We start from the raw sequence: 24,691 nt of genomic DNA on the forward strand, positions 1-24,691 counted from the left end.
CGATCAGAGTGCCCAGTGCACACTGAGACAGGCCCTGGGGGCTGATCCAGTCGGAACCTGGCCTGAAGGAAGAGAGAACCACCGTTTTTATCGCTCTAATCCACAGTTTAAAGAAAGCCCCGCCTTCTCTGCCTTCACCAGAATTCAGCGACACTGGGTCCCCCGAGGCCCCAGAGTTCACTCGGGCTCTATCTATGCCTCTTACACGGACCCTTTACCTCTAAGGAAGCCCCCTAAGAGGGCCGGTTCTCCTGGGGGAGGTGACAACGTGCTGGTGGCCGGAGGGCATCTCAGGACAGGCAGTGACAACCCCGGCCAGTGATGGTGGGTTCAGATTTCCTGAAGCTGATACTTAACTATGTACATGAGCAGCTTTCAGATGTGGTATCCGTTTGGGGGAGTCCTTCTCCCCTAAATAAGGGAGGGCAAATGTCAACATTACATTACGTCTGATCAAGAGGAAGAACAAACAACAAAATGAAACCACTGAGATCAGAGGAAAAAGCGGTCCAGGCGATGACCGGGGCAGGCCTTCTAAGGAGGTGATGGACTCCTATTTGCACAGACCAGTTTCATCATCGAGCCGTTATTTCTATGAACTAAGCGGTTGGGGAAGAGGCCTCATGTCGGCCGAGCCACCCTTGGGGCCAGGCCTTTGCCTCACCAGACCCGGACACCCACCCGGAGGCCGGGGACCAGGACCCAGTTTCCAGATGAGGGAAGCAGACGCTGCGAGGGGTCACATGACCCATGACCTCTGCTGCCCCCCGCGCCCCAGCACGAGGCAGGGTCCTCGGCCAAACTTTTACGGGTGTGTCCTTTGCTGGAATCTCACCCGCCAGACACGACACACTTGTGCTTACACGCACACGTGCACACGCACCCACAGACACACACACACAACACAGGCGCACACGTGTCCACACAGAGGCGTGGGCATCACACATACACACACCACACACGCCTGCATGCAGGAAAGGAAGAGCACGTAGTCAAAGAGAAAAGGGAGAAAAGTCCTCTGGAAGCTTCACGGGATTCCAACGCCTGGTGCAGACACGGTGCTTTCAACAAAGACTGAAGGTCTGTCGGCTTCGCCACCGAACAGAGCTCCCCTCCTCCCGAGGGCCCCTGGGACCCGCACTGGGGCAGGTGCCGACCCGCGGGCCACCTGCTCCTCCTCCAGCAGGAGAAGGAAACCTATGCTCTGAGCACCCGCTTCTGGCCACAGGAATCCCTTCAATCCGGCCCAGATCAAAGCAGAAATCACCATTTGATGACAAAGGCAAACACTGTGTTTTACAACATCACCCTGCAGCCGGAGTCTACCGGCCCCGCATAACGTGAAGGAACCGGGATGAATGGGGAGTCGTCTCTCGATTTTTATGTCGATAAAGGAGGGATATTTATTTCTGTTTCCCATTATCTCACAAAAGGTTTTGTGGAAGAAAAATTAGGAGATTATGAGCCCATTCAGATTCGAACACCCGCTTTTCATTAACCTAACACTTTCTGACACCTTGCCTCGGTCTCCATCACTTTCTTACTGTTAAGACGCGAGACAGATTCCTGTTTTTCATTTAATGCACAAGACAGGAACACTGCAGACAGAAGGTGAGAAGACAGACTTGAAGATGCCACCTTTGGCTTAAAGAGCAAACTGGGAGAAGCCCCAGAGCCCGTTCCTCCAAAACACAGAGACAGAAAGGTTGGTCCCTGCGGGCGCGTGCTCACGGCACTGCGGGCCCTGCCCGGGGACCGTGTCGGGCGGGGGGCGGGGGGCGGGTGGGGGCCTTGCTCACGAAGGAAGATGAAGGTCAGGAAAACAGTAAACCCCGCAAGAGCTGGAGCCACCGTCGGGGAATTCCCGATTGTTCCCCAAATGCCCCATGGGGCAGGAAGCCAGGACTCTTACCTGAAGGCCGCCAAGTACTCTGCGTCTCCCATGGGGGGGTCAAGGCCGCCGGTGAAAGCCATGTTGACGTTGAAGCCCACGCCGGGCCCCGTGCCCACCTGCATGGGGGAGAGAGATGAGCGTCACAGACCATGACCCCGGCGGCCCTGCCGGTGCGCCCCTAGCCCGCCCGGGTCCCCAAGGTCCCGACACACTGCCTTCTACGATGGAGCATTTTCAGAGGCAGGGCCCCCGTCCCCCTCCACGGGTGGAGCGTGTGGGGCTGCCCTGCCCAGGGGAGGGGCCAGCAATGTGCGCCCACAGGGCCCTGCGAGCAAGGCTGTCCTTCCCAACTTCCTTCCCAGAAGGAGACCCAGAGGCAGACGATCCTTTTTCCTTGGGTGGGATTCCCCACTGTCGGGGCCTCTTTGTTCAGAGTGTGGGGCTCTGCTGGGGCATCGGGGTGTCCCACAGGATCCTGACACTCCGGGGCCCACTGTGTGGCACCGGACAGGCGAGAGGACGGCCCCCGCCCAAGGGACAGGACGAAAGGCGTGCCTTGGAGATGCGTTGTGACTGCACACAGCAGCGTCTCCTGCAGGACAAGGGCACCCCACTCCCACCCGTTCATAAATCCTGCAGTCTGTTTGGATTAGAACCAGGATGCTCTCCTGTTTTCCATCTTTACTTGGAACAAGATAAAGCCCATGTGGGCACACGTGATGGAATCGAGGCTGACAGCTGCCCCCCATCCCCGCTGGGAGCCCTTGCTCTGCGTTGCAGGTGTGGCCACACCTGTTCTCACGCCCCCTCCAAGGCCCAGCACGGGATGGAGCCCCGCTCACCTCGTCAGGTGCCCCGCTGCCCGGGAAGAAGTTCCCGTCGTCGTAGCGGTGCAGCGAGATGTACAGCACGCTGGGGTCACTGTAGAAGGCCTGCTGGGTCCCGTTCCCATGGTGCACGTCCTGGAAGGGTGGGGGGGTGGTCAGGGGTGGGGGCTGACTCAGCGCAGGTGCCCTCAGGCCCTGGCTGATGAGCCCCGTAGCTCGGGGCCCTTGGGGCCCTGGGAAGAGAAGGAAGAGGCCCCAGGTGGCATCCTCCTCGCCCGCGCGGCACCCCATGGGGCAGGTTTGGCGGGTGTCTCAGCTTCCCCGGAGGCCGCGATTTTCCAGGCAAAGTCATTTGATTAATTTCTTGTCACAGCCTGGCGGGTGAGGGCCGGGGAGGTCGCTGACCACGGCCGCTCACCTGCTCCGCACCGGACCCTGGGGTACACGGGAGACCGTCCCCGGGGTGGAGCGATGGGGGTGCCAGGGCCCAAACAGGAACGATGAACCGCTTCTCCGAATCACAGTGACCACGTGTTGAAACCACACAAGCGGGTGGCCCGCTGCATGCAGCGTGCACGCTTGAGGGCCGCACACGAGTCTGTGATTTTAAACCCCGGGGAACTGCTTAGAATCCTTACCCTATTTATGAGAGCTCTCTGTGCTCATTATAGAAAAGTGGAAAGACAGCTGCAAGTGAGGAGCCAGCTGGATCCCACTGAGGCCCACCGCCGCCGAGGGGCGCACACCAGGGCCTTGGCACTCACACACCACTGTGCGCTGTTCCACGTGACAGCGGAGACCGTACACGCGGTTCTGCGACAGCACCAGACGGATCACCCACTTTCCACAGTGCTTCAGGCACGGCCACCTTCTCCAGCACTCAGCTGTTATACGTGCCCAGCATCTCTGACTGCTCCACAAGGGGCGCTAAGGGAAGGGCCCCCTGGGGCCAAGGCACCGGCTGTGTGAACACTGGGCTCCGCAGTCCACGCTGTGCGGCCGTGGCACCCAAGGGCCCCTTGACCAGTGCCCGCCGCCCGGAGCTTGGGGGTGTCCTGGGCTGTGTTTTGGTGTTTCTTTTCCCAAAGGAGAAGGACTTCGCAGCATAAAAGATAATCCCACCCAATGTACCTGATCTTTTTAACTAGAAAAAATGATGAAATAAATCTTAAATACCAAAGAGAATGTTCCCCCTGCCCCCTCCATATACGGCTTAAAAAAGAAGAAAAAAGTGAACACCTAGAATCCCCATGTCCAGCATAAGACTCCATATACCTATTTTTGGAGTTCAGTTATTCTATAGCGTTTTTCATAGAGTTTACCTTTGAGGCAGTGGGATTGTCAGATGTGGCCCCTCCCATGGGAAAATGGGAAGGAGGTTAAACCAGTGTAAACTGGCTCCCCTCTGCAGAAGCAGGGAGGGCCTTTACACTGGGAGTGACAGTGATGCAAAGCTGCGGCGCTGGCTCGGGGAGGGCGGGCCACACCCTTGATCCCTGTCGAGGCCCAGGCTCCACCCCTTCCCGCACTCCCGCCTCCCAGCGAGGTTTTGCAAGGATTGCCCTTCGGCTGCTGCCCTCGACCACAGGCCTATTTCTAGACCCTTCAGGAGCCGGGTTATTGGCAGGATCGGCTGGTTGAAGCTGTCAGACAGACTCCTAACAGGTTTGGGCTTTTACTTTCTGCACCTTTGAGGTAGTTTCCAGAAAGGTAAGGCCCCCAAATCCCATGGCCAGTGGAGATGGAAAAGCTCGCCTCCGCCTCCCACCGTCCGCGGGGGAGACAAGGACGGGCCACTCACCCAGTCCACCACGAGGGTCTTGGTCACACTCAACCTCTGCTGGAGAAGCTTGGCTGCGACAGCCACGGAATTGAAGTAGCAGAACCCCCTGGCAGGTGAGAATCAGGAGAAATAGAGACAAATTCCGGGCTCTGATTAGTTTTTATTCAACGTGCGATAGAACATTCTAGAATCCCACGAGGGTCTAAGAAGGCGGTTTGGAAACGTTAACTGATGCTGATCACTGACCCACACACACGGTCCAGGCCGCCAGCGCTCCCAGGGTGAGAGAGTGCATCTCACTTTATGCCCCCAGGACGTCTCCCAGAACACGCACTGACCGACCTGTCAGAGGCACTGAGGCCCACAGAACACGGGAGTTACTCACTAGACTTTCTCACTGCGCGTCCTTCCATAGTCTAAGATGTATAACAGTGATTCTAGAGGGTCTCTGAGAGAACGGGAAAAACGAGCTGAGAAAGTGAGTCAAGTGAAAATGAAAATCTCCCGAACCTGAATTTCCCTTTGCCTGAATCACCAAAGAAAATGAGAAGCCCGGGTGGGTCTGTTTTCGGGCTGTAGGCTGCCCGGCGGGAAGCCTCGCGTCCCAGCAGCCACCGCCTCTCTGGCCGCGCTGGCCCCAGGGCCGAACTGTGCGTCTCTAAGAGCCTCCACGGACGTGTCCCTCCATATTCCATCTCGGTCCATCTGCGCCCACCCTTCAGGATATCTGACAGCTCAGAGTCGAATTAGAAAGGTGACCTCAGCGAAATGCTACAATCAGCGCCCGCCCCTCGGTCACGTGGACTGTTCCGGGCCAGGGAGTGACCGCACGGTGGTGACGACAGCTCCCTTTACGGTGGAGGGTCCCTTCCTGAAGCCCGGCCCCGACACCCTCACTGGGGATTCGAGGCGGCCGACGGGCTCCGCCGCCCGTTGGCTGAAAGCCAGGCTCCCGGTCCAGCACTGCCCCCGCGCTTCCTGCTTCTCCCCACAGCTCTGTCTGCACCATCCGTGCTTCACCAGCCGACAAACCAGCGCTCCTTCCCCCAGCCACCGCCCGTCCCCTCGTCCTGACGACCCACAACATGGTGTCTGCTGTCGCGGGGCCCGAGGGCGAGCCCCAGACATCACGCTCGCTGAGGGTTTTCTGCGTCCACTCCATGCACAACTGCCCGGGTCAAGTCCTGTGGCTGCCCCCGGGCGGCTTCTCCTCGACCAGGATGGACCCTGAATCCGCACGTCAACCCCGCCACCTCGGCCAGCTTCTCGTGTGCACAGTCGGGGTGTCTACAACCCGAAACACAGGCCAGAGAGCTGCCCCCTGTGGTCATGACCTTGGGACTTCAGCCTCGCGGTGCCAAGCCGTGAGCAGGTCAGCTGGAAGGCCACACGTGAGCAGACCTGAGAGGCCTGACTGGTAAAGCTCTAGAACAAGGAAGCACCACGAGAACTCCTTCTGGGGCAGCTGAAGTTCCCTCTCCCAGGCCTGACGAGACGACTCCTCTGGACTCGCTTCTGCACACACGGCCTCCCATTCTGCACACCTCCACGCGCCGCCCCTGCATCTCTTCACCGGGACCAACCCTAACCAACTCGAGCTGCACGTACGGTTACGCCCTGCTGGACCGGCCTCTCGGGGACCGTGCACGGGCAGGCTCGAGAATGCCGCAAGTCCCCTGCCCGAGAGTGACCGTGTGTGTACTTACATGGGCGTGCTCTCCTCCGCATGGTGTCCTGGGGGGCGGACCACGGCAAAGCCATTCTACGCGCGACACCAAAAAGGAGACATGGGGACAAAAGATTGGTTTCAGGTCAGTGAGAAAAGGCAGAGTGTGCGTGAGGACACGGTTTCCAGCTGCCTTGCGGGCGCACAGACGTAGGGCAGGATACAGGGCTGGCTGTGAGCACTTCAAAGACATCTAGGTCCCTTCTCTGAACGAGCCCTGCTGGTTATCACAAATTACTAAGATAAAAGGTGAGTCCGTCCCTGATTTTCTATCTTTGACAGCCTGCTGGCAAGGCTGGGAGCTGCTCAGCTGGGGAAGCAGGGTAGGAGTGGAAGGGGCACCGCGGCCCCCCTCTGATCGTAACCAGCCTCCCCAGGAAGCAACTTGACGGGAGCCCTGGACGCAGATGAAACGGAGAAGGCTCGGCCGCTGCACAGATGCTGTGCCCTAGTTTGGCCTTAACGTGAATCTCTCTGCTGTCAGTGCAGCTCAGTTCCCAGGGGACTGAGCGACGCAGAAAACAATCACTAACGCTTAGAAAGAAACTCTCAGAGGCTGGAGAGGAGCTTCAGCCCCCACCCCTGCTTAGGACCCCTGAGTCACTTATGCTTTAAAAGAACCATCTGCAAACCATCCTGCAGCCACCATAATAAAAACGGTTTAGACCGGCACCCTGGGTCTCACAAGCGCAGGAAGCCGTGCGATCAAGGTCTGTAACACAGACCCATGGGTCGTGGACCATGCTGACCGGGTGTGGGAAGTGTACCCAGCCGGCTGCAGAGACCAGCTCAGGGGGGGACGGGGGGGGGCACACTTAGTGGGAGCCCCGCCTCGGCACGCTTGGCGCTGCCAACTATCTCCCCTCTCCTGCACAGGACCCAGCGCTGCGGTTCTGCATGGGGACGTGGGCCCCAGGGGTCCCATGCCCAGGGGGCCTTTGCATAGCAACCCCAAGGCTCTGTGCCCTTCCCGCGGAGCTGAGAGCTGAGCGGCGGCGGGCAGCGATGGTGGGTGACCTTTGGGTACGGTAGCAGGAGGAGGCCCGGGCACACACGTTTGCAGGGAAAAGGAAGCTCCATGTCAGTGCCCCGAAGAAGCAGTAAAACTTATCAATTTCATTAAACCTCGACGTCTTTTCAACACCCGTGCAAAGAGGTGGGGAGGCGTGTAAATGACCTGCGGGGCTGTCACCTCAAAGAAAACGACAGACAGTGGCTGTGTCAGGGGTGGGATCTGAGCTTTCCCGTGAAACCGAGACTCTGGAAAACTTGTATTCGGTCCAGCTCTTCCCAGCACTGAGAAGACCTTCCTGATGAGCTGGGTGGTGACATTCGTTTCAAAGATTGGTGGTGCTTTGGACGCCGTATAATAAAATGTGTCCAGATCTGGAAGACCTACGTGATCCAGCGAGCCCCTATTTCCAAACAACCACGCACTGTGCAAACGTCAGGATGAATGAGCGGCTCCACGTGCGAGGCCGACGGCATTTCTCGCACAGGAGGACAAGCTCGCTGACGCTGTTCTAGGGGCCACGCTGCAGCTCATCTTCAAGAAGCTGCCACTTATTGAATTTTGGCAAAGCGTCAAAGAAGAATGCCCACAATTATCTGGAAAAGCTCTGAAAATACTCCCCCTTCCCCAGTTCTGCATCTGCGCGAGGCCAGATTTTCTTCGTGTGCTTCAACTAAAACAACACGTCACCAGACACGGAAGCACAAGCAGGTGTGAGAGTCCAGCTGAGCGACTAAGCTCTTATTATTATATTTAAATTAATAAATATTTTAAAAGCCTCCGTTTTAAACTCTAGTGAGTGGTCAAGGCTGATGACACAACTCATAAAGACAAAAGCTCTTCGGGATTTTTCAGCCACTGGAAGAACGTAGCATGTTCCCGAGATCGAATTCTTTGAGAAATGCTGTATCATTACACGTGTTTTCACAAGCGTGGGAAAAGTCCCCTTGGGTTCAACAGTGATGACAGGGCTGGGTCCGCCCGTACACCCCATCACAGCCACCAGGTGCCTGTCCAGAGGGGGAGCGAAGTGGGAGGGCTGTCCCTCCCCCCTCCCTCCTCCCCACCCCAGGCTGTGTCCTCCCAGGACCCCTCCCGCTGGTCCGCACTGACCTTCAGTTCCCCTGTGGCCACCTTGAAGACCAGCTCCACCACGCAGCCCACGGCCAGGCGGGCTGCCCCTGACGAGTGGACCTCGTTCCATATGGTGTCACTGTCTACCTGTGAAGACATCAGGCCCGCAATAAGGCCGGCGTCCTTGGTCAGAGTCACCCCCCATCGCGGCCGGGTGGCCGTGCAGCCAGGGGCCCCTGTGCTCTGCCTCTAAAACCAGAGCCTGCCGTCTCTCCTTGACTAATTACAGAACGTACCCAGCTCACATTCGGGCTTTTTTTTTTTTTGAAGACATGCCAAAAAATACTAAACAGAGAAAGAACAGTGAATGCACCAAAATAGCACGCCTGCGTTTTTACCCCTTTCTGAGGTGTCATTTCTTTTCTCAATTGCTCCAAAATACTCCATGCTAGGAGTCACGATGTCAAGGTTACCTAGTTCCCTTCTTTTTTTAACTGCAACTGCAGCTGAGTTACACTAACAATTAGCAAAAGCAAATGTGGCAAGTGTTAGAATTAGAGGTCCCTCCAAATTATGACTTTATTTCTTGCTGAACTGAAGGAGAAGCCCCACGTGTTTGACAGGAGTCATTAACAGGGACGGCACGTGGAAGGGTGAGGGGAGGAGAATCCAGGCTCTTGGACACACGCCAGGGGGCTCAGCCCAGGGGATAGCACACCTGCCCAGGTAGCTGTTCCCCTTCAAAGAGAAAAACCCGTGTGTGGCACAAACCTGTCAGGTAACGTGTTTGTGTGTTGGTTTATTTACTTACACTTAGATGTATTTTTTAAACTCTAGCTAACGTGGGCAGGAAGGAAGACACAGACTTGACGAGTCGGCTCTGCGGAGGCTGAGTCTCCTGCGGGAGCCTGGGGGGCAGGGAGCAGGGGCCACGATAAAGCAGGAGCCCCTGCTTCCAGGTCAAGGGCACTGCCATCCCCAGGGCAGGGCAGCTGGTGCCTCGGCCGCACACACCTGGGACTCGCGTGCCCTTCCTGTGGGTGCCCGAGCCCAGAGAGGGTGCTGGGAAGCTGTGAGGAATAAGCCCTTCCACCTGCAGCAGAGTCGGCCGGGCCTGGGTGAGACCCTCCTTCCCACGGCAACCTCTTCCAAGCGCTGAACGCTCGGGGCCCCGGACACAGAGCCTGAGCCGCAGGTGAGGGCCCGGCACCCCCTCCCCGGCCCAGCCAGGGTCAGCACCCAGGCCCCTGCCCACCTGACAAAGGCCCTGATCATTACGTGGTGCGGATGGATTTCTTTCAATGAAGTCTTGGGGCTTCATCTTCAAAGCGAGATGATTTAAAATACATTTACGAGCAGCTCGAGCTATTTCCTGAGGAGTGTTATTCCGTGCGGGCTCTTCTCTTCAACGACCAAACCTCTATGTTCTTTAAATAGCTTCCAAATGTCAGCAGAACGCTCTGCACTTGGCGCACTCTCCGCAGCATTAATATTCAACGTTCAAAGACCGGCTTCTGTTCTAAATAATACTGTGCTGTTATTCATTGAAGTAGCCACTCAACTAGAAGATTCTGGACCAGTTGCTTCAGCCGAAGAACCAATTCAATAAAACCAAAGCGAGAGCTGGCAGGAGGGTCCGACCGGTTGCCTGGGCCTCGCGAGAGGCCGCACCCCTGAGCACCAAAGCGGGTTTGGGCAAAACTACGCAGATTACTTCTCCTCCAAATGCAATGATTTGGGTTTTAGGCTAAGTAACCAGAGCCAGGTGGGGAAAGGGACTGACCCTCCGTGTGCTCTGAAGGATCTCTGTGCTCTGCTCTCCTCCCGCATGACCCCAGGGTCCACAAGGTCCTGTAACATCGTGTCCAGGCTGAGGGACAGACCCCCAGCCCCACTGCAGTGTCTCCAGAGAACCTGACAGCACTTTCCACTGCTTCGGGGTCTCAGTCCCCCAGCTTCTGGCCACCAGCTCCCCAGGGACCAACGTGGGATGGTCGGATTGGAGCCCCGAGTTCCAGAAGTACGAGGCGGCCCTGCTTGGGGCACCCACAAATACAGAAGCAGGAAACAAGGGAAAGAGCCACGGGCTACACTCCACAATCCCTCCAGCAAAGACGGAGACAAGGTGAAGACGGGGGTGGGGAGACCCCTTACAGAGATTTCAAGTGGACACTCGGGGTGGCCACTCTGGGTGGGCCGCGGACCTTAGAAGCCATGGCACTCGGGGTCTCCAGGGCCTACCGGGGCAGGTCTGGGAGGGAAATGCAATAATCAGGAGGTGAGCAAAACAGAAGTTTCTCTTAGTTGGCTTGGGAAAAAAAGGTAAAACCATTTAAAAGCTCCATTACAGAATCTAGATGTTAAGTCAAGCAGCTTCGGGGGAAGCAACGCACCCTCTCCTTCCCTGCTTCACCAGCCGACCTGCACCCTCCCAGCCACACCTGGGTCCCTGGGGTCTCCTCTGCTTCCCTGACAACACCCCGGGGGGCTGGCCCCCAGCTCTGGAAGGAGATCCAGAGGCCCAAGAGGGCTGCAGCTGCACCAGCGACATGGCGAGTCCACGCTGAGCCAGGCGGGAGGGCTGGCACTGCGATTCTCTGCCCTCCTATTGGGGCAGTTATAGAAAACAACTGAAAGGGAACGATCCCTTGAGGCGCCCTATGGTTCACACTTCCCACTAATTATTCTGATGGGCTCCTCTCTCGACCGGGTTCGACTTGGCGAGATTTTCCACGTCTCCGTGTTCCAGAGCATTTTTGTGTCTGGATGTGGAGGTGGGTGCTGGTAGCCTGCTGGGGGCTAGATCTGGACTTCACACCGGGGAGGGGCCACCTGGCTCAAGGCCCCAGGCCCAGTCCCCATTGCGCTTTCATTTGCAAATTATAAATCCTGCCTCGCAGAGTGTGCTGCTGCAGGGCAGTGCAAAGCCAAGCCTTTTCAAGTCTGGCCAAAAATTCGCCCCGCATTAAGAGATTGCAGCCTCTGTACAGTACAAAATGCAATAACTCTAGGAGGCCCTGGTGGTGGTATGAACAAACGCCGTTTATGCTCTTTCTGACGGGGTAATTTTCAAAGCAGCGATTTTTGTAAAGACTCAGGAAGAAAACAATTTTGTTTCATTTCCATAACGGAATCCAGACCCCGAGCTTCACCCTGCGCTCTGTCATTACGCTCACGTTCGGCTGAAGCGCGCTTCCAGCCGAGACGCCTTTGTCGTCCACTAGGTCCTCCGGCCTCTCTGTGACCAAGACCGGCTGCAGCACTTCCCGGGCTGGGGAGCTCCACGGCTAGCAGACTGGCCAGGAGGGGGCTGGTCCTTGCCCTCACCAGCGAGGGGCGGGGGGACAGCCCCTCCTGATGGAAGGAGCAGCTCTGGCTGCGGAGACCTGGCCTCCGCTGCGCTGAGGTAGGGGTGGGTGCCCAGAGGGGTCCTGCGCCCCCATCCCGGGCAGGGAAAGCCCAAGTTAAATCAAGATGCTGGTTCTCCTGCGTGTCTACCTGCCCAGGTCTGCTCAAGAGCTCCGTCTCCCGGAGAAGCAGCTCTACCCCCCTCACGTGGCCCAGAAACCTCACGCCCACGGTCAGAGCCGCACTTGGGGCTTCGGGTTGGAGCTCGGATACGGGATCAACACACACCCCGTGAGGTGACGGATTCACGACCTGAGCCAGGACGAGCAGACTGTTTCTCGGTGGGTCAGACGAGACAGACCCACACACCAGATCCCGTTTCCTAAAGCCAGCCGTGGTGCCAGACGACCTTCCCCGGAGGAAGGTGCCCCAGACCCACCATCAAAACGCTCACAGGCTCACAGGGCCTTTGAAGCCACACGTGTGAGCGGTGGGGCAGCCCCGCCCAGCAGGCCCTGTTTATGGAAAACACCTGGTAACAATTACCTGCTCTGCGGAGAGCAAGGCCGCGATTTCTGTGACCACCAGGACCCTGAGAACAAACAGGACATTATTTACACGTTAAAGAAATACTTACCCCGACACCACCACAGGGCAGCCTGACAAACACCGATGTTAGCGAGCCTGCAGGGAGAAGGAGAGCCGAGGTCAGGTGGGCAGGGTCACCCAGCGCCCCAGCCTGCAGGGAGCACGGCCGGGCGGTGCCTCAACAGCGCTCTGACACTTGTGGAAGATGCACGATACGTCCCACGCACGCAGGGGCAAACGGCCCTCAAAGGTACCACTGTATCACCGTGTGGCCGGGGGTGGGTCCTGGGCTGAGCGGGCCCAGCCCCTGCGGAGCCCTTGCGTTCTCCATGGCAACAGCCCACTCCTCACGGGGTGGGGAGACCACACGGAAGCTTCTGCTTCCAGCCCGAGCTGTGCACCTGGCAGGGACCCACCCTGAGCTCCCTGCCCCCGACACTGGCTCTCAGTTCTGAGCTCTGGCCGCCCTCCCCAGCTGTAAGCAAGAGAAAGAGGCCTGGGGTTAAACCCCCGGGGTGAGCTCTTTAGACACGAGGGGTCTTTGGGGCTATAACAGCAGCCCTCCCCCATGTACAAGTGTTCCAAGGTCACTGGGACGGTACACAGCTAAGAAACCACACAGCCTTGAACCTGGCCGTCTAGGAAGGCCTGCCCGGGGCCCACGCTGCAGACACAAGGCCCCGTCCCACGAGGCTCAGGCCTGCCTCGGTGACAAGAACGGGAACTGTCTTCTTCCTCAGTGTGATCCGGGTGCTGGCTGATGACTAGCCTAACCTGTCTGTCATGCAGGACCAGAGGGCGGCACAGCTGCCCAGCCCCCCTCCTCGGCCTGGCGGAGTGTGAAGCCCAGGCTCCAGCTGGCCGACCCCCCTTCAGGAGCTGCCCCCATCCGGGAGAGACTCTGCGCAGCCGGGCGCTCCCTGCCCCGCTTCCACCTCGCTCCCACTGCGACCCCCAGGCCTTTCCTGGCAGGTTCCACAGCCCAGCTTGGGAGCCTGCTTTCTGGACCTGGCAGAGCCGGGCCCGGTGCTGGGAGGGCTCACTCCCAACATTGCCCTCTCCCCAGCCCGAGCACCAGCTCTGCTTGGGTGGCCATGAGCTGCTCCCGGGGCCCCAGGAAGAAAGCAGGCCTTGGGCCACAGGGTCCGGATGGCTCACCAGGGGAGCAGCCCTGGTGAGGTCTGTGACCACCTCATCCTGGCCTGGACCACACACTGTGGACCCTCCCCGTCATGCCCCATCCCCTCCGAGACGCCCGGACGGTGGGTCCTGCCCCGGGCCTGCCCTGCCTGCGCCCACGGCTCTCCTCCAGGTCACGCCCCCCCCCCCACCAGCCGCCTGCATCCCCGTCTTCTGACCGTGGTTCCCCTGCCGTGCTTTCTGACATCAGTTAAACTGATCCTCGCAGAGCCACGCAGCCTCCGGCCCCATCCCCGTGAGGCTGGGGGCATGCCTGCCTTCTCCTCCTTGTGCCACGGCTGCAGGGGAATCAGCGGGGGCGCAGGTGGGTGGAGGGGACGGCGGGCAGGGAAGCGATGTCCAAGGAGAGCAGCCCTGGGAGGGGCTGGCCAGGCCTGCCTGAGCCCCCCGTGGGCGGTCCTGGGGCCGGAGGGACAGGGTGGGCGGTCCTGGGGCCGGAGGGACAGGGTGGGCTGCAGTGCATGGCGGGGGGCGGGGGAGAGGGGAGCCGGCACCACGCTGTCCTGCCACAGATTCACCCGATGGCCTGAATCAGGGAGGGCGGCACCAGCCCCCTGTGCCCCCATTGGCCCTGCCCTTGACACGCGGCAGTGGCTCTAGGTGACCACGGGCTGGGAATGGCTTCAAGATGGTTCTCGTAACACTATTCCAGCACACAGGAACATGGTGCTAGGGGTGTAAGAGCTTCCCCCCAAAGAGTCCAAGCGCCCGTGTGAATCCACGTACATCCATCAGTGTGTGTGTAAATATGAGTGAGAGGGGCTCTGCGGAGACTGGATTCCTGTGTTTGAAGTTACAGACCGATGCATTAAAACCATAAATCGTCTGAGTATTTTGATTTTGCTCATTATCCGGCCAGGAAAGACCACAATAATAAAAAAGGTAGAGGATACCCTGAATTTGGACACAAGCCTGTGCTCGGATGGGCAGCAGGGAAACAGGGAAGCTGTCCTGGCCCAGAGCTCCGGAGCGGCCCAGCGGTGGCCTCTCTGCACAGCTGGTCTCCCCCCGGCCCCAGCCGCCTCGGCCGAGGCCCCAGTTGGTCAGCGAGTCCCTCCCCCACTGGCGTCCTGTGTTGCGGGGCCACCACTGCCTAGGCCAGGTCACAAAATGTTCAAGCCGAGAGACGGGGGTCTGACGCTTGAGGGTACACCCTTGCTCTCCCAGTCCTGGCAGGTTAGCTGACAGGCAGGCTGGGATGCCGACGGGCGCGGGGAAGATGCTGGCTTTCTTCCACCGCTCCTGCTGCTATGCTGTGAGCAGAGGGTCGCCTAGTAACCCTTCACCTGAGCTCGGAGAGGCACTCATGAGGTGCTCTGCAGCCCTGGGTCCGCACTCCTCAGCCACCAGGCCAGGCTCCCTCCCCAGGTCGCTGCCGTCAGAAGATTAACCCTGCCTTCCAGGAACACCTAAGGTGGTGAACAGGTAGCCCCCTGCAGCCCGGCCAAGCTGTGTCACTGCCCCACACTCACTACACAGGCCTCTTTGCACAAGGCTTGGAAATTTGTGGATTCAATTAAAAAGAGGAAGGGAGATCACCCGGTAGTGTTTAAACACCGAATCAGGGCACTGTTAACATCATCAACTCTCACCACGTCTGGAATAGCCAGACTGATACAGTGACGCTAGAACAGTCATCAGAAATGTAAATAGGGCTCAAGTGGTAGGAAGGTATCTGCTTGGGCATCCCCACAGCAATGTGAGTAGACTTCACAACACAAAACTCAGTAGGAGAGAAAAAGGAAACAGAACGGGTTATAATACCATTATGGTAAATGGAACACACGCTCACAATACGTGTGTTTGTGACAACACACTTGGCTCATAAAAGAAACACTAACTACACTCCCGTGGCTGCCTATGGGCGGAGCGGGTCTGAGATGGTGGACGAACACTTCAACAAAGAAGCCACGAGCGGCAGAGGGGCTTCCAGGGACGGAGATGCTGGATGAACTGAGGGGGACCCCCCATGTGGTCACGGACACGGCTTGGCGGGAGGAAAGCGCCGTCCCCTGGCTCACCCACCGTTTACTCTTCCCCAAGGACTCCCGGCTCCGGTGTCTCTCTCACTTCCGATCACCCGTCTTAAGCCTAGTTTGGCACCAGACTGGAAGCCTCACCCGCCCTCCTGGCGGGGGACCCGAGCCTCCGTGCCTGCAGGGAGACCATCCTCCCGTCACCCGATCCCCTGCCCCATGGAGCAGCACACGCCCAGGAGACGGGCTGACCAGGGGAGGGACATGGAGCGTGCATGGACGCTGGGCCACACGGTGCGCTCAGGGGGAGGCCGGCTGCTCCCCGGGCTGAGGCCCCCGGACGCTCCTGGAGACTGCTGAGGCGGGGGCTACCGGTCCCGGGACCCACGGGCAGCCCCTCCCGTGCGGGAGAACGGTCCAGGAGCCGGGCTCTGCGTTTCCTGGGGGATCCCGGAGCCCTGCCGGACGTGCCGGCCTGAAGACCCTGCACTTGGCCCACTCGGCCCCTCCCTCCGGGCCCGCTGACCTTCTCCCCCATCCACACCGTCCTCGTCCTTGATGCCTCCTTTCCACAAAGCCCTGCCTGGGCCCAGGCCAGACCCCGTCCTCTGGGCCCGGCCGGCGCTCTGTCTCATTTCTGGACATTCTTGCTCCGATCCACACCCCTCCCTGTGCCTTGGGCCCAGCCTCTGGGCTCTCCTGGGTGTCACCTGTCCTCCGGAGCCCTGGGCCCCTTCCTGGGGGCAGCCGGCTTAGACCTCCCTGCCCTCCCGAGTCCATGACTCTGGGTGCGGGGCCTGGGCACCCCCAACAAGCCCTCTCAGCTCAGAGGACACAGATACGTTTTGGGGGCGTCAAGTGGAGGACGTCGTACACTCTGAAGAGTCTATTCCGTATCTGTGTCCAGTCTGCATCGTAGACGCCCCTCGGCCGAGGGAGAGAAGAGAGCAGCGTGCCCCCTTCCACGGGGAATGGGGACCCCCTCCTCGGGCCAGTCGCCCCCATACACCTCCTGGTTTCCTGTGCGTTATCCTAACCCACGTGGCCGAGCTTTGGAAAACCAAACTGAGTAGCAGGGACGAACCTCGCTGAGTGAGGACACAGGGCCCTCGGGGGGCAGCAGTTCCCGGGACAGGAGCCGGAGTGTCTACTTCCCTGGAGTCCACGTGTGTCCGCAGAGCAGGGCTCACAACAGCCAGGGCACCTGGCCGGGCCAGGGACCAGGCCGGGCCAGGGACCAGGCCCGGGACGTGGCTGTGGGGGGAGTGGCTCTGGAGGTCTTCCTCGGCCCACTGTGACCACCCCCACTCCCGGGGGCGGGCGAAGTGAGCCCCCAGCTGACCCAGGCAGCAGAGCCTGAGTCAGGAACAGGGGCTGCACGGCCAAGACAAGAGGAGACCCTGGGCAGGCTATCGCGGGTCCTGGTCTGGCCACCGTGGCGGTCCGGCTCGGTGGACACTTTGGTGGAGACAGCCCGACAGGAGGCTTCTCAGCCACACTGGTCCCGGCTGTCCTGGGGGCTTCCACACGGGGAACGGGCGGCCTCCTGACCTGCCTTCACCATCCTCGGGGGGGGCCTCTGTGACTGACATGGCTTCAGTGTTTTTGTCCCCCCAAATTCACAGGTTGGAACCCTTACCCTCAATGTGATATTAGGAGGTGGGGCCTTCGGCAGGTGATGAAGCCGTAAAGATGGAGCCCTCGTGAATGGGGTTAGTGCCCTTATAAAAGAGACCCGGGAGAGCTCCCTCACCCCTCCCACCATGAGGACCCAGCAAAAGGCACCGGTTGTGAACCGGCAAGAGGCCCTCCCCCACCACGCTGGCACCCTGAGCTCGCATGCCCAGCCTCGGGGCAGGGAGCAAGCCTGGACGCGCCCTGACCCACCCTCATACTTGACCAAGTCTGGCTGGGTGAAAACTTCAGGCTGGAAGGAACCTTCCCCCAGAACGGGCCAGGCACTGCACTGCTACCGAGGGGCCTGACGTCGTCCTGGTTCCTGGCAGACCTGGTCCCCTCCCTGGAACATCGCAGCACCCTTGCATCTCGTCCCTGTGCTCTGAGATTTCCCAGCGGTGCTCCCTGGCAGGGTTCTCGCGGCCGGCGGCTGGTCCTCCGGTCCTGGGACCTTCTCGTGATCACCCCAGATGCTTTCCTTTCCTTTCCGTGTCCTCCGGAAGTCCCTGCTCCCTGGGCCCTGAGTGCGAGGAACGCTCCTTGGATTTTTTCTCTTCTCCCGTCTCCTGGTTTCCAGCTCTGGTCACCTTCCTGCTCCACTTTCCGGGACCTTGACTCACCGTTCCTTCCAGCCCCAGGACTCGATTCTGTGACCATGTTTCACTTTCCTCTCTGTTCTGTTTCCTCCCTTCTCTGTGGCCCTTCCTCACGTTCTGTGGATGTGGAATCGCCCTCTTTAAGGATTTTAACACTGTTCTTGGCTCTCTCTGCAGCGCCCCCCTGCGGTCCCCGCACCCACCCAGGAGTCTGGCCTCCGAGCTGCTGCTGCGCACCTTCCCAAGTGCCGATAGTCCTTGGTCTTCTGTTCGTGGCCCAGAGTGAGGACGTAAAGCTGGTGGAAGGTGCGGGGACACGGCGGCCTTCTGAACCATCAGCACCACGTCCAGGACCGTAGGGGGCCATCTGCTGCGGGGCCCCTGATGACAGCTTCCTTTGGGCTAGTCAGTCCCTGAAGGAGGTCCCCATCTCTGCCCGGGGGTAAAGGTCAGTGTGCCGGGAGCCCAGCAGGGGCGGGGGGTGGTGGCCCCACCGTGCTCTGTGCCTGTGTCTGTCCCAGCCCAGGGACCCTGTGCCTTTCTTCCAGGGCTGTGGGGCTGGCAGGGCGTCGGGACGGAGGCCTCGCAGGCCCCTGTGGCCCGGTCCCCTGTCTGAGCCCCGCCTGTCCTGCACCCCGGGGCCAGGGTCCCTGCGGTCACTGTCCCTGGGCTGTCTGAGTCAGCGGGCGGAGCTGGGGGTGTCCGTCCCCGTGCCGCTCTGCAGCCCACTGCCTGGCACCGGCCGTCCAGCCCAGGGTCTCCTGCTCCTTCCCTGCCTCCCAGGTGCGAGGGTTTCTGTCTTTTAAAAGCCCTGTTGCTACACACGACCCCCACCCCCCAGGCCAGAGCCCGAGTGTCTCCTCGCGGCCTCCGCCACCCCAGCTCCCCGCTCTAGGGGGGCTCAGCGCCTACCGGGCGCACAGCAGAGGAGAAGACGAGCTCCCTGGGCGCGCGAATGAGCGAAGGGGCGCATGAGTGCCCAGGGAGGGAGCACAGCCGCGCTGCAGGATCCCCAGGAGGGTTAAGCCGGTCCGGCGCAGGGCCGGGCACAGAGATGACCTCGCAGCACGTGCCACGGAGACCAGAGGAAACAGCGCACAGCCCACCCCTTCCCCCCGCCACATCTGGGCCCCAGCGGCTGTGATTCCTAGGCCCCTGCTGCCTGCTTTGGCTCGGCTCAGGGAGGATCCCCAGGGGGCTTCTCTCCCCAGGGGGCAAAGGCAGGGATGGGGAAGGAAACCCACGGTTGGCGACTGCCCCGGTTCCAGGCGGCTGGGAAGCGGGGGAGGGAATTACCCAGCAGGGGTCCTGCCCGGAGGGGGGCGGGCGCCTGCGCCCGGGAGCCTGGGGGACCCTGCCCTTCTGTCAGACCCCCCCTGCCTTATGGGGAGACTCTCACCACCTCCCAAAGCAGAAGAGGCCTGTGAGGAGGTTCCTTCCGTCAGGCCCAGGTCCCGCCCCCTCATCTGGGGGGCTGCCTGCCAAAGCCGAAGCCCCTGGCCCCCGGGGAGGAGGGGCCAGGCGTGGGGCGGGGGCTCGGGTTGTCACGGTGCCCCCCCGAGCCTCGAAGAGCGTCCCCCAGACCGACTCCAGGCCCAGTGCGGGGTGGCCGGGTGGCCTCCAGCAACCCAGCTCTACTGTTTGACATTCTGCAAAACCACTGGTTCTCAGCCCATTTTCTCCCCAAGACACCGGACACAAAGCAAGAAACCAACTGCCCACGTGAAGGCCGAGCGTGGAAATCTCTCCTCCGGCCCCTCACCTGAGAGCCTGGCCCGGGCACCACGGAGAAGGGGCATCCCTGCCCCAGCTGCCCGCACAGAGCCTGGTGGGCGACACTCGCCTGTGCAGCGGGGGGCATGCAGGTGGGACGGCGGGGCCTCGGGCGAGGGCAGGGCTGGAAACAGCCTCGGCAGTAAAGGTAAAGAAGGTCTTGAAATACCTAGAAGTTTCTTACTGTCCAGTTTCTGCCTGTTGAGGGGGTTTGTGCCGTAGAGCAGGGTGTGCGCCTCTGAGTGCACCGTCTGCAGCTCCTCCAGGGTGGCCTTGCGTCCGCGGATGCACTGCGGGAACAGAACAAGACAGGATACTGCAGGGGTGAGCCTCAGCAGAAAACTGGCACCCAGGAGGAGATGAAATTCTATACGGGCACGAGCGCAAAATTATTCGGTTATTGTGAAATCCAAAGCAAACATCACCTGATGCGACATTTGAGAAATACTTAAGAAATATTTTACAGGGTTTGCACTTTAATTAAAACTTAGGAAAACGTTTTAAAAAAAGATAATTCCAGCCTTCAACGCGTTAACCTTCACAGTCACACAACTGATTTGGCATTAAATTATTGCGTTGCTTTCCAACTGCCGGGGTCTGGTCTTAAAAGAGAGACGAGCTGCCTGGGGGTGGACCTGCTCTCAGGAAGCGGGGGCCAGACCCCAGCTCCTTGGGCACCTCCGAGCCTTCCCGCGAGCCTGAGACGGCCCGCAGTCGTCTGACACCCCGATCTGCGTGTCCGTCCGCATGTTTCTTCGGTTGGGAAATTCCTCAAATCTGGACGCCTCGGCTATTTTCAGATGTTCTCCAGAAATTATCTTGAGCTGAGCCACATTTACTTAACCTTTGAGAAGGAGGCTGGTTTGTGAAGTGGGATTCCAGTTGACACTGCTTTATACTTTCCGAGGGCCAGAGCGACACAGGAAGAGCCAACAGGACCCTGGGGGCCCAGGGGGAGCCCGTGGGCTCGCCGGGCCGGACGCACCCCCGTGCAGGGGCAGGCCAGGAGCTGTGCTCCCCCCGGGAACCTCCAGGGAGGCCCCAGAACCGCTCCTAACGGTACAACAGGCCTCCCAGCGACGCCTGCCGATGCAGGAGCACAGGGCAGGGGAACCGGAGGCCGGCTGTGACCGAGGCTTTGCCGGCCTGGCCTCCTGCTCGTGGAGGGGCCATGAGGCCGCAGAGAAGGTTGCCCACCCCGTGGAGTGAGGGGCGCTGGCCGGGAGGCCTGGGCACCGGGGGGTTGCCTGGTCCCTCTGCTTCTCCTCTGTCAGGGGCCCCTCCAACAACCCGTGTTCCCTCGGCCGAAGAAACATGTGTCACCCTCTGGACCTTCAGGTGCCCCGCGTGGTGAGCATCCCCGCACGTCGAGGGCACGCCTGGCCCTTCACCCCGGGTCTCCTCGGTACCAGGGGGCCCCTGCGGCCATCGGCGCCGGCCCTCAGTGCCAGGGGGCTGGACGAGCAGCTCGGTCTGCTCCCCTCGCCTCCGTCTCCTGCCTTGAAACTACCCTGGAGGCCCCAGGCCCGAGGGGACCCTCCTGGGGGCGAAGGAAGCGGCGCCTGGGAAGCGGGGTGGGGGGGGGTGGTCCTGCAGCGGAGGAGGAGGGTGCGTCCGCCAGGGCGATGCTGCCCCCCAGTGGTGCAGCCTCACGGGATCCGGGAGCAGGTGCCCAGGGCTCCAGCCCACAACCTTGGGGTCCCCCTCCTCTCCAGAGGGACTCCAGGACAGGATTCTGGACCCAGGACCCATGCTTTCCCCTCCAAACACCATGTATCGCCATAAACTGGCAGAGAGATGGGGTCACGCGGGACAACTGACCTCAACTCCTAAATACTGGCTTCTGGGGAAGGGGGGCTGGATGGGGGGCAAAGTGGGGTTCGGGCCACGCCCGCCCTCCAGACGGGCTGCACTGGGCTGTGAAGGACGGACGCGGATGTTCTGCTCATCCACGGGGCTCTAGCTTTCCAGGGCTACCCTGCAGGGCAGCACACGCCACCCTGCACCCCATCCCCGGCTTCACGGGGTTCCCAGTATGTGGGGAGACAGCAGGCCCCCACTTGGTGGGCACGTGGGGGGCTGGCTGCCACTGTCCTAGAGGGCTCCTGGGAGGGGGTGCCACCTGCCCTGCTCCACGGATGACGATGCTGTGGCGCCCACGGCCTGGAGCTCCCCCCACCCCCCTCCCCGTGCACCCGCACGAACGGTCCTGTTTCCTCTCACCCCAGAGCTCAAGACCCTCTTGATGGCCGCATGCCAGGAAATGTCTCTCCCCCATCAGAGGGCTGGAGGAGCCTCAACGGTCCTTCAGCAGAGCCTTCCTGTCCTCATGGGCCTGGGGCCACCGCAACGGTGGGTGGGCAGCGTGAGGCCCAGGCCCCGACGGGCCGGAACAGAGGCAGCTCAGCCCGCCTTGTCGGCAGGCAGCGTGGTCCCCTTGCCAGGTGGCTGGGACAGACGTGAGGGCCCGCCGCTCAGAGGGGTAGAGGCAGGGGCAGTGCTGCGCTTGGGAACCAACGCCAAGCAGACCAGACCGGCCCGCGCACCCTCCCTGCCTCGGGGGCCGGAGGTTCCCCACACCCTGGGAGAGGCTCTCGGAAAAATTCAAGTAAGAGAACTTCCAAGGGAAAGCCAACAGGATGACGGATCCCCCGGATCCCGCCCTTGCGGCAGAGGCCCTGGGACGCCCTGGCCGTGGGACCCGGGTGCTGACGGGGAGCCTGGCTAGGAGCTGGCTTCCCAGAGCACAGGAGCGTGCGAGAGGAGGTGCAGGACAGGAGAGCTCGGCATTCCTCCGGGAGCCAGGCCCGTGCGCCCGCCTGCAGGGCCCGTGTCCTCCCCCAGGCCTCCCCCGCTCAAGCCCTGGCTCACTCGCCCGCGTGGGCCGCCCCCCTTGCTGCCCGCGGGGCGGGCCTCACCTCGCATCTGCCTCGAAGGCCGGTCTCCTGCAGCCGGGACCAGATGCTCTGGATGCGCCCGGCGTGCTCGGGGTGGCTGTTGGTGTTCCCACAGGTGCACTGGTGCTTCAGCATCAGCGTGTCGTACACGAGGCCTGCGGCAGAGGTGGAGGCGGCCGCCGTCAGACGAGCCCTCGGGTCCCGGGCAGCTGCCCCCGCCCACCGCCCGCTCACGGCACTCGCCAACGGTCAGAGTCCCCGCCACCCAGGGTGTGGAGGGAGCTGAGCGGCCTACGGTGCGGGGGCAGGCGGGGCAGGAAGAACCAGAAGGCAGGCGGCCCGCCCCCAGGTCTCTCGGCTGTGAGCCCTGTGGCACGCACGTCCAGGGGACTGCGCTGACCCAGAAACAAGGGAGATTTTGGTCCAAAACTCGAGTCTCTCTGTCAGGGGACTTCTCTATCGAGCGGTTCAACCTTGTGGACTGAGATCTGTCCAAGGTTCTTGGGGCCCAGAGGCTCAGTTCTGCCCTCAGAACCTTGCAGAGCAGCTGGACAGGCGCGTGGAGCTCACATACGCGCTCGCACACACACACGGACGCAAGCGCATTTAAAATCACCCTGGAAACGGACGTAAATGGAGGAGTCCAGGAACTCGCACTCACTCCCCAGCTCTGCACTCTCCACTTGGGACAGCGCTGGAAGCTGTTCAAGCCTGAGGGTGCCCAGCACAGAGCCGGCCCAGCGGCGGGGTCGCCCTCAGGAGGGAGTGCCGCAGCCTCACCAGCCTGGGCTCCGCCGCAGGGAAGCGGTGGCCCTTCCAGCTGATCAAAGTGACTGATGTCACCTGGCAGCTGTGTGGAAGGTGGTGGAACCTGCATGTCTGGAGAACGGGGCGGGGGGGGGGGGCGGGCGGGTGTGGCCACCTTCAGCTTCCACCAGGAGCCCCCCCGTGCCGTGCCCCTCCTGGGGCGGGCGGGGGGTGGTCAGCCCCTGGTGACATCTGCCAGGAGGCGGCCCTGTTGTCCCCGACACAGCACAGTCACACACCTGGTCTCCCAGGGTTGGGACAGTGGGAAGGTGGCTGGGTGAGTGGACGCCCTGGCAGTCACCGGCACCTGTCACTAACACCTGCTCGTTCAGGTGGAGAAGGGAGGGAGCGCCAGGCAAAAAGCAGGGGCCGCGGAGTCAGAGGCCCACGGCCGCTCCTTCTCCACGTCTGATGCTGCCAAGTGGAGGCATTAGCACCAGCCTCCGGGGGAACGAGCTTCCAGGTGAGCCTGTTCCTACAGGTCCAGCTGGACACGGCAGTGCCCGAGCCTCCCCGCTCAGTCTCTTAGAAGTTGGGCTAATGGGAGTCAGTCCCCTTGCATTGGAGGGATTCTGGGTCTACCAGCAAAACTGAGCGGTGGGGCAGGGGAGAGTGGGGTTGGACTTCTGGTAAGAAAGCAGGACAGGGGCAGGTTTACAGTCAGTGCGCTAACGAGGGTGTGCCTGGTAGCGCGTAACAGATGCACACACACGTCTACGCGGACGGCACGGATGTATGTATGTGCACAGCCCAGAGGCCCATCAGTGCCATGACACGGCCACCCGCCCCTCCACAGCGTCGTCGTGGTGATAAAATCGCCTCCTGACGTTTACTGGCCACGAGGCCAGGAACTTCAAGGTGATGCCACTGTCATCCCCTTTCACAGACGGGAAACGGCAGCAGAGCCGGTCTGCAGAGTGAGCGGGGAGCGGCCAGCATGCTGGGCAGACGCGCGTGGGCTCGGAAGACGCCAAGAATGGCCGACAGCAGTGCAGGGCCCCCAGAGTCCTGGCTTCGTAAAATGCACGACGTCTGTGTCTACCTGTCTGTCTGGCTATGCGCAGAAACAACCCAGGAGATGTGACCTGAATGGCTCCTCCGGGGGGCAGGGTTGGGGCACCCGTTAGCTTCTCAGGTTTCCATCACATGTGCTTTTTTTTTTTAAGTATTTATTTGGCAGCGCCGGTTCTTAGTTGCGGCACATGGGATCTTAGTTCCCTGACCGAGGATAGAACCCAGGGCCCCTGCCTTGGGAGCGCGGTGTCTTAGCCACTGGACCGCTAGGGGACTCCCATGTGTGCTTCCTTACAGTGAATATGCACTGTTTTATACGTTAAAAAAAAACTGATAACGAAGACAAACTAAGGAGGTCCATCAACAGAGCAGGGTCCAGCGGCCGGGCCACTGCTGGTGACGTCATGCCGGCCCGCAGGCTCGCTGGTGGGACCGCTGACCACCCAGGGGGCACATCTGGCATGGGAGCGTTTCCACTGTGGTCCTGGGGTCTGTCATG

General features: G+C 60.8%; 1 protein-coding gene across 1 annotated transcript in view; it reads right to left on the minus strand.

Moving 5' to 3' along the window:
• The window catches only part of HDAC4 (histone deacetylase 4), a 243,137-nt gene that overhangs the window by 23,291 nt on the left and 195,155 nt on the right, over positions 1 to 24,691 (minus strand). Inside the window, exons 14-21 of the mRNA XM_082841226.1 lie at positions 22,393 to 22,526; positions 19,659 to 19,764; positions 12,302 to 12,348; positions 8,356 to 8,463; positions 6,211 to 6,266; positions 4,523 to 4,610; positions 2,737 to 2,856; positions 1,913 to 2,010 (exon numbers count right to left, since the gene is read on the minus strand). Of these exons, the coding sequence (XP_082697352.1) occupies positions 1,913 to 2,010; positions 2,737 to 2,856; positions 4,523 to 4,610; positions 6,211 to 6,266; positions 8,356 to 8,463; positions 12,302 to 12,348; positions 19,659 to 19,764; positions 22,393 to 22,526 (757 nt within the window). The remainder of the gene's footprint in view (positions 1 to 1,912; positions 2,011 to 2,736; positions 2,857 to 4,522; positions 4,611 to 6,210; positions 6,267 to 8,355; positions 8,464 to 12,301; positions 12,349 to 19,658; positions 19,765 to 22,392; positions 22,527 to 24,691) is intronic.

Source organism: Leucopleurus acutus (genome assembly GCF_964270905.1).
Source record: "Leucopleurus acutus genome assembly, chromosome: 6".
NCBI lineage: Eukaryota > Metazoa > Chordata > Mammalia > Artiodactyla > Delphinidae > Leucopleurus > Leucopleurus acutus.